General features: G+C 42.1%; 1 protein-coding gene across 1 annotated transcript in view; it reads left to right on the top strand.

Annotated features, from left to right (window-relative positions):
• mettl2a (methyltransferase 2A, methylcytidine) overlaps window positions 1-5,335 on the top strand; it is a 63,370-nt gene extending 58,035 nt beyond the window's left edge. Inside the window, exons 8-9 of the mRNA XM_043675310.2 lie at window positions 1,736-1,801; window positions 2,259-5,335. Coding sequence (XP_043531245.1) covers window positions 1,736-1,801; window positions 2,259-2,410 — 218 coding nt within the window. The 3' untranslated portion in view covers window positions 2,411-5,335. The remainder of the gene's footprint in view (window positions 1-1,735; window positions 1,802-2,258) is intronic.
• The last annotated feature ends 4,101 nt before the right edge of the window (window positions 5,336-9,436 follow it).

Here is a 9,436-nt window from a genome sequence, read left to right on the forward strand (position 1 = left end):
ACTCTCACACTAATGGTGATGGTGATGAAAACATTTATTGCATGGTTTAGTGAAATATCAATGACCTACAGTAACAGTCTCCACGAGACACACATGTACCACTACCTAACCCACTTCAGAATTGGTCACTGTGATGCAGGAAAGATGCTTTTCACCCACCAGACAAACACTGATGGCACCCAGCTCTACCTCACCATCACTTCTCTCAGCTCAAAGTTAAAAATCACACCACACCGGGATATAGTCCAATCAGTTTATTTGGAAGCACTAGCTTTCGGAGCACTGCTCCTTCGTCAGTAGTTAGTGGGACAGGATCATAGGACACAGAATTTATAGTAAAAGATCAACATGTCATACAACTGATGTGAAGTATTGAACAAATCTCGATTGCTGTTAAGTTTTTAATCATTTAGAATGGGAACACCGGTTTAGAGTGATTAATATGTAAATCCCAGAACTTCTTTCAAGTCACAGTCCCGAGATAACTTAAGGTCTTATAAAAATCAGTGACATCTCAGCTCAGACAATGATTAGATTAGATTACTTACAGTGTGGAAACAGGCCCTTCGGCCCAACAAGTCCACACCGACCCGCCGAAGCGCAACCCACCCATACCCCTACATTTACCCCTTTAACCTAACACTACAGGCAATTTAGCATGGCCAATTCACCTGACCCGCACATTTTTGGACTGTGGGAGGAAACCGGAGCACCCGGAGGAAACCCACGCAGACACGGGGAGAACGTGCAAACTCCACACAGTCAGTCGCCTGAGTCGGGAATTGAACCCGGGTCTCTGGCGCTGTGAGGCAGCAGTGCTAACCACTGTGCCACCGTGCCGCCCACAAATGTATTAAAGGTGTGAGGTTGGGATCTGTGTGTAAGTCAGACGGGTTCTATTTCCAAAGTAGGAATTTATTAAGTGTCACATGAACTGACTGCTGACAGATGTGTACTTTTTGAAGAAAACAGAATGTCTCTGCAAATGCAAATACTCCCAGCTCCTCCACAGTTGTTAAATTATCAATCTGCTACATGACTTACAGTACTGGGTTAGTAAAATAGACTCTATTTTAATATTGGGACAACTGAAACCTTCATTTTCTGACCTCACTCAAATTGTGTTCCACATCTATTGCCTCTATCCTTCTCCCTGGCAGCAATCTTTGATTAAATCAGTCTCTTCACAACCCTGGTGTCACATTTGATCCTGAGGGAGTTGCCAATTTCTCCTTCACGCCATTAATAAGACCACTGTGCGTCAGCTTCTCAGCTGTTGAAACCCTCATCCGTATCTTTGTTACCTCTAGACTATTCCAACACACTCTTGGCTGATGTCCCATGTCCTATCCTCTGTAAACTTGAGGCCGTCCAATACCCCCTGTGCTCATTAATCGATGTTAGCTCCTGGTCGAGCAACATTTTGAATTTTAAAATTCTTATGTTTTCAGATCTGTTTACTGTATTGCCCCTCCCTATCTCTGTAATCTCCTGTGCCCTGCAATTCTCTGAGATATTTGTGCTCCTCAAATTCTGGTCTCATTTGCATTCCCGATTTTGGTGGCTGCACCTTCAGTTGCCCCAGGTCTGAACTGACTTCGCTGACCAAACCTTTGTCACCCTTTTTTTTTCTTAACACCACCTTACGTGGCTCAGTGTCCTATTTTTCTTTAATTTTCTGTGGAACCCCTTGGGATGTTTTATTACCTTTAAGTACATGTTGTTGTCTTTGTAGGTCGCTGCCTATCTGAAAATTTCTACGTTCGAGGAGATGGGACAAGGGTTTATTTCTTCACACAAGGTAATCAGGCACTTTGCTGTTTAATCAAATTTGAGAATGTGAGAGTTGAGGGGATTGCCAATTTAGAATCGAAAGTGATTTGATTCACAGCTCCTGTGACATTTTGTGCTGAGGTGCTGTTTTATTGACCTGATCGCTTCCTACTATTGTCAGTGTTGCTATATTGGAATAAGTATTGCAAACAGCTGGCCTGTTGTTCTAGTGTAGCCATTGGTGCATTGAATAGCTTGATTTTCCAGTCCTAATTATGATGTTCCAACATTGATGTTCACCACTATTGATGGCCGTGACAGAATTGGGATCTCCAAGCAGCCAACGTGTGTTGGAAACAGAATTCTGGTTTTAAATTGTTCATAAAATTGCTAAGAATGGGTTAGTGACTGGTACCTGATTAAAACAGTACAGAGGTAGCAAAGCTTTAGCTCCCTTAACCTGTGCTACTGCCTTCTCTCTCCAGATGAACTGGATGAGCTCTTCACCTCTGCCAACTTGAAGAAAGTCCAGAACGTCGTGGATCGACGCCTGCAGGTTAACCGTGGCAAGCAGCTGACCATGTACCGGGTTTGGATCCAATGCAAGTATCGCAAATCTTTGGAGAAAGGAGAATGAAGATTCCTAACCTTGTGGGTCAAGCACCTTTGAATTCATCTGACTTGATCAGTGTCTCAAAGAACAAGTTGTCACTTTGGTTCACACTGCTGAGTTGACTTTTGTTCTCTTGGTCCATAATCATAACCTTTACATCTGTTTATATACAGCAATCCTTATAGTCACCAATGATTATAGTCACCATGGTAATAATTGCTGTTTGTTGTTGGAGGTGAAATCATTGGCCAATATGTTCATCTGCTAAACATTTTCTCTGAAATATAAACCTGACTGACATTCCTTTCAGATACCTTTTAAGTCACCACTACTTGCTGCTTCCAACATTTTCTTGCATTCTGAAACATGTCTGCAGCCTCTATGTCACATGGGATCAGGAATAGATTATTCAAGCCCTTAATCCCAATCTGCCTCATGGCTGATCTATACCTCAATCTCATTTACTCACCTTTTCTCATATTCAAACATTTGTTGACTTTTTCCAAACGTGGAAAAGATTGCTTCCTGCTTTCACTCTGAGGTAACTTAGCTCTAATGTTAACCTGTTCCTGATTTTGCTCACCAAAAATGGTTTCCCCTCATCTACCCTATCAAATCCTTTCAATATTTAGATGCCTTGATCAGCTCATTTCAAAGTCTTCTATACCCAAGGCATACAAGCCAGTCACTGAACAACCATTCTCTGTCTGACTGATCTGGGTTCCTTTCCTCATTGAGCCCCTATGTCTGTAGACCGTGGTGGTCTCACAGTCAGAGGACTGTTGTCATGAAGTGATTTTTCTATTTAAAAAGGATTTGAGCTCACTGCTCCCTGAAGAGATCCCCTTCTCAGCAGAAGGCTTTGAGCATTGCATCCAGGATGTCTCCTGCAGTGGTGACCCAGTGGAGAGAGAAAGGGAGTGTTTTTGCATGCCACCTGATTTCTGTGAAGACCCAGGACCAGATCAATTGCTCAGCACTCACCAGCTTAGTGAAAGCATCTTAAACTAAGGAATCTCTCTCTCTGCAAATCATGCCTCAAATTTCTAAGGTGTAGGGCAGGATACAGTCTTAATGGAAAAGAGGTAGTATACAATGCAACAAATGTACACTCTAACCATCCATAGGCACGAGGATGGTCTAGGCTTTAATGCTAGAGAGAGTATCTCAGTGGTGCTGTTTTCAAATAGTTCATCTGGCTCCCTGAGTGAACCTATACAACTTATTGTAGTCTGACAAAGTTCAAAGCTCATCTTTTTATACTGTAGGAATGGGAACAGAAGTAAGATTTAACTGTACTATAATTGTTTTTACTAAATGAACTTATTTGCAATAGCAGTATATTTAATAAATTGTATTTTTATCAGTATCCACTGGTTTGAGCAGCCTATCCTGTTTTTGACTGTATATACCTTTGTCACTCGTGGTACTGTTTGTGTCTGTTTTCTGAGACTACATATGCTATATGTGAATATAACCTTGAGAACATTGCTAACACCAAACTTTCCCCATCGACATCATGGGCAGAAACCAAACTGAACCAGGCATATAACCTCCAAGAGCAGGTCAGAGGCTGGGATTTCTGCAGCAAGTGATTCACCTCCTGACTCGCCAAAACATGTCCACACGCTGCAAGGCACAAGTGACAAACATGGTATACAGCTCTACTTAGTCATCTGCTGGTTTAACCATCCATTCCCTCACTAACAGTCCACTCAGGCTAATGTAGACACTATCTAAAAACTGCAGTGCAGAGATTTGCCAATTACTTTTCCATCCGACAGCATTGTGAAGGTATCTTCACCACCCCTCTACCAGCATTGTCTCAAAGGTAACTCTGAATGGGTTAGAAATGCTATCCGTGTCAGTGACATTTGCAACTTGAGAATTGATGTTTTAAAATGATTTATTGTTGCTGGATATATCACTGTGTCTGTTATATATTAGTATCCTATACATGTCCTTATCCTGTACATGTTCATGTTATTAGGCCCTGTACTTGGGTGTCACTGGATAAGTCATAGAATCCCTACAGTGTGGAAGCAGGCCATTTGGCCCATCAAGGTCACCACGACCCTCTGAAAAGCATCCCATGTCGACCCACTCCTACCCAATCCCTATAACCCTGCATTTCCCATGGCAAATCCACCCAGATTGCACATCCCTGCACAATATAGTCAATTTCCCATAGCCAATTCACCTAACCTGCATATCTTTGGACTGTGGGAGGAAATCCACGCAGACACAGGGAGAATATACAAACTCCACACAGAGTTGCATGAGGCTGGAATTGAACCTGGATCCCTGGTGCTGTGAGGCAACAGTGCTAACCATTGAGCCAGCATGCTCACCCATCTAGTCACTGATTACCGGTGGGCATGAGTTCAAATCCCCAGCACAGCGAATGACTGACCACAAGATGTAGGACAAGAAGTAGGCCATTCACCCACTCGGGTCTGCTCTGCAATTCAATAAGATCATGGGTGATCTGATAATCCTGAACTCCATTTTCCTGTTTTTTTCCCCCGTAACTCTTGATTCCATTACTGATTAAAAGAATATGTCAACTCAGCCTTGAATATATTTAACAACCCAGCTCCAACAGCCGTCTCGGTAAAGAATTCCAGAGATTTATTACCCTTGAGATAAAATTCTTTTTTATCTGTGTCTTAATCGGGTGACCCTTTCCTCTGAGATTGCACCCTCTGGTCTTAGACTGTTCCAACAAGGGAGAACAACCTCATAATTTACGTTGTCAAAGCCGCTAAAAAGCTGATGGAATTTAGTTTAATAAATCTGGAAATATTATTGACACCCAGGAACGTGTGTAAAGTGTCAAAATCTCTGAAATAAATTGAAATAAAGAATGGTAACCCAACAAACGCTTAAAATAAAGCAAAATTATCAGTGGAGAGAAAAACTTCAATAAAGTAAATACTTTTAAATTATTAAAAACTGTCTTTATATTGTGCATGTGTATTTCTGAAAATATGAGTCAGACTTCGCCCTTGGATAGTTAATGTCAGCAGGCATTCATAAACGTGGCTTGGAAAAAGTCCATCAGGTTCATTGGTGTTTAGGGAGAAAAAATCTGCTATTCTTACCTGACCTGGTCTGCTGTACATGTGACTCCAAACCCAGATCAATGTGATTGACTTTTAATTGTTCTCTGATGTAGCCTCGTAAACTACTCCGTTCAGGGACAATTAGAATGCACAACACACTCCCAGTGACACCAATGTCCCATTTGAGAACATTTTAAAAATCACTTTGTGGGCACATAAACAGGAGTAGGCCAATTGACTCCTCAAGCCTGCACAACCTTTCAGTGGTGCCACAACAGCAATATGGTGGAGTGACCATTCTTTGACATTGTTAATTGAGGAGGAATAAATATTAGAACACAGCAGAGAACTCCCCTGTTGTTTCAAATAGTTCTGTGAGATCTGTCCCATCTATCTCAGAAGGCAGGTAGATTGAGCACTTTATCTGGAGGGTGCTCCTGATTGCAGCACTCCTGCATGACACAAATGTTGTGTTCTATTCTCTGGAATGGAGCCAAATCTGCTGACTCCAAAGTATGTGTGTGTGTGACCAAATGAACCACAGCTTGACAACATTGGTACTAAGGTACATTTGTGCTGACACATTGTGATTTTTCAAACTTGTATTGAAATCATTTGAAATAATGTTCAACTTGTTTGGAGGGCTGGTTTTACTTACAAGAATTGGCTATCCATGACACAAGCCTCCTGACTGGCAATCCAAGACTCTGATTAGAGACCAACCTTCACCAAGAAACACGCATACCAATTATTCATGAGGGCAAGGCATTATTCCATCCTATAGATTATTGCCCTCTGGTGGCTGGGAGCCTGGTGTTTCCTCATGTCTCATTACTGTTGCTTTGGTGACTGCATTAAAGTTTAGCATTTTCACCTCAAAACCTTCTAGTATCGTAATCCTGTGCTTGTGCTAGTCTGAAAGGAAAGAAAACCTAATGTCACTGAGCCTTCTCAGTTCTTGCATCACGTTTTTTATTCATTCAGAGAATGTAGACTTCTGCTATCTGGTCTCCTGCACCTTGAAATATTACCAGCAATGGAATTGGAGGTGAGAATCCTGGAATTGAATCTGCTCTCCATTTTTTGTTTGTCAGCCTAATTCTTTTCCAATATGGGAGATGAAAATGAGGTGCATTATGTCTGTTATGTCTACTAAATATGCTGATGACATAAAAATAAGGAAAGCAAGTTGTAAAGAGTACACTGCCGTTTAGGGAGAAAAAAATAAGGGGTGGCACAATGGCTCAGTGGTTAGCACTGCTGCCTCACAGCGCTAGGGACCCAGGTTTGATTCTGGCTGAAGGCAATTGTCTGTGGTGTCTGCATGGGTTTGCTCCATGTGTTCTGGTTTCCTCCCACAGTCCAAAAGATTTGCAGGTCGGGTGAATTGGCCATGCTAAGTTGCCCGTAGTGTTAGGTGCATTGGTCATGGGTAAATGTCGGGAAATGAATCTGGGTTACTCTTCGGAGGATCGGTGTGGAGTTATTGGGCCAAAGGGCCTGTTTCCACACTGTAGGAAATCTAATAAGGCAGCTGAGAGGTATACAAAGGTCAAGTGATGGGGCAAGGATCTGATAAATTGAATATGATATGTAAAATTGTCCATTTTGGAATGAAAAGTAAAAAAAAGACATATTTTCTAAATATAGTTAGATTGAAAGCTCTGAGATGTAGAGAGTGTCCTCATGCATTAATAACAAAAGGTTAGTCTGCAGGCAAGTAATTAGGAATGTTACAGAATGTTATCATTTATTAGGAAGGGAATTGAATACAAAAGTTTGAGGTCATGCTTTGATTATACAAGAATCTGGTGAGACCACAATTGTAATACATTGTACAATACTGGTTTCCTTACAGGTAATGTATTAATTGTGTTGGTAGCAGTGTAGAGAAGGTTTACCAGATTGATAATTGGAATGAGTGGCTTGTCTTATGAGGAAATTTTGGGAAAGCTAAGCTTGTATCTGCTGGAGCTTTGAAGAGTAAGAGGTGACATGATTAAAACATGAGAGGTCCTGATAGGGTGAATATGGGGAGGATTTTCCTCTTATAGGAGAATCTACCACGATAGAGCTCATAACTCCAAAATCAGCAGCCATTCATTGAAAATAGACACAAGGAGAATTTTTGTTTTATCTCACAGTTTTGAGAGTCTGTGGATTTGTTTTCCTGAAAGAGTGATGGGAACAGAATCTTGGAATACTTTTTAAGGCAGAGATGGACAGGTTCTTGTTAAGCAAACAAGATGAAAGGTTATCAGGGAATGGTGAGAATATGGATTTGAGATTATAATCAGATCAGCTAAGATTTTATTGAATGATGGAACAGGTTCGAGGGGCTACTCCCTGCTCCTTATTCATACCTATGTTTGTATCAATGTATGTCCTCTCTCAGCACATGCTGATGGGTGAGTTACATTGGCATTTAAGGGTCCAGCTGCTTCCACTCCAATTCATTGCCCGAGTTTCTCAAAGCTGTGAAATCTGTCCAGGAGGGGTTAAACTTAACACCACTGTCTCCCTCGTTCCAGTATATTTGGATACTAGCCACTGACGTTGTTACTGAATGCCTGTTGTTGCTGCCTATAGCTCACTGCCCAGCTTACTGCCTACTCTCTGCTCCACACTAGAGGGGGGTAGGTTTAAGGTGAGAGGGAAAAGATTCAAAAGGGACCTGAGGGGCAACTTTTTCACACAGAGGGTGATGCTTGTTTGGAATGAGCTGCTAAAGAAAATGGTAGAAGCTGATAAAATTATGACATTTAAAAGATATTTGACAATAGACAATAGGTGCAGGAGTAGGCCATTCAGCCCTTTGAGCCTGCACCGCCATTCAATATGATCATGGCTGATCATTCCTAATCAGTATCCTCTTCCTGCCTTATCTCCATAACCCTTGATTCCACTATCTTTGAGAGCTCCATCCAACTCTTTCTTAAATGAATCCAGAGACTGGGTCTCCACTGCCCTCTGGGGCAGAGCATTCCACACAGCCACCACTCTCTGGGTGAAGAAGTTTCTCCTCATCTCTGTCCTAAATGGTCTACCCTGTATTTTTAAGCTGTGTCCTCTGGTTCGGCACTCACCCATCAGCGGAAACATGTTTCCTGCTGCCAGAGTGTCCAATCCTTTCATAATCTTATATGTCTCAATCAGATCCCCTCTCAGTCTTCTAAACTCAAGGGTATACAAGCCCAGTCGCTTCAGTCTTTCAGTGTAAGATAATTCCGCCATTCCAGGAATTGACCTCGTGAACCTACGCTGCACTCCCTCAAATTTGGAGACCAGAACTGCACACAGTACTCCAGGTGTGGTCTCACCAGGGCCCTGTACAGCTGTAGAAGCACCTCTTTGCTTCTATACTCAATTCCTCTTGTTATGAAGGCCAGCATGCTATTAGCCTTCTTCACTACCTGCTGTACCTGCATGCTTGCCTTCATTGACTGGTGTACAAGAACACCCAGATCTCTCTGTACTGCCCCTTTACCTAAATTGATTCCATTGAGGTAGTAATCTGCCTTCCTGTTCTTGCCACCAAAGTGGATAACCATACATTTATCCGCATTAAACTGTATCTGCCATGCATCTACCCACTCACCTAACTTGTCCAGGTCACCCTGTAATCTCCTAACATCCTCATCACATTTCACCCTGCCACCCAGCTTTGTATCATCAGCAAATTTGCTAATGTTATTGCTGATACCATCTTCTATATCATTAACATATATTGTAAAAAGCTGCGGTCCCAGCACGGATCCCTGCGGTACCCCACTGGTCACTGCCTGCCATTCCAAAATGGAGCCGTTTATCACTACCCTTTGTTTCCTATCAGCCAACCAATTTTCAATCCAATCTAATACTTTGCCCCCAATACCATGCACCTTAATTTTACTCACTAACCTCCTGTGTGGGACTTTATCAAAAGCTTTCTGAAAGTCCAGGTACACTACATCTACAGGATCTCCCTCGTCCATCTTCAGAGTTA

This window comes from Chiloscyllium plagiosum, unplaced genomic scaffold (genome assembly GCF_037043375.1).
Source record: "Chiloscyllium plagiosum isolate Xiang-an unplaced genomic scaffold, Cpla_swu_hap1 HiC_scaffold_32, whole genome shotgun sequence".
Lineage (NCBI taxonomy): Eukaryota > Metazoa > Chordata > Chondrichthyes > Orectolobiformes > Hemiscylliidae > Chiloscyllium > Chiloscyllium plagiosum.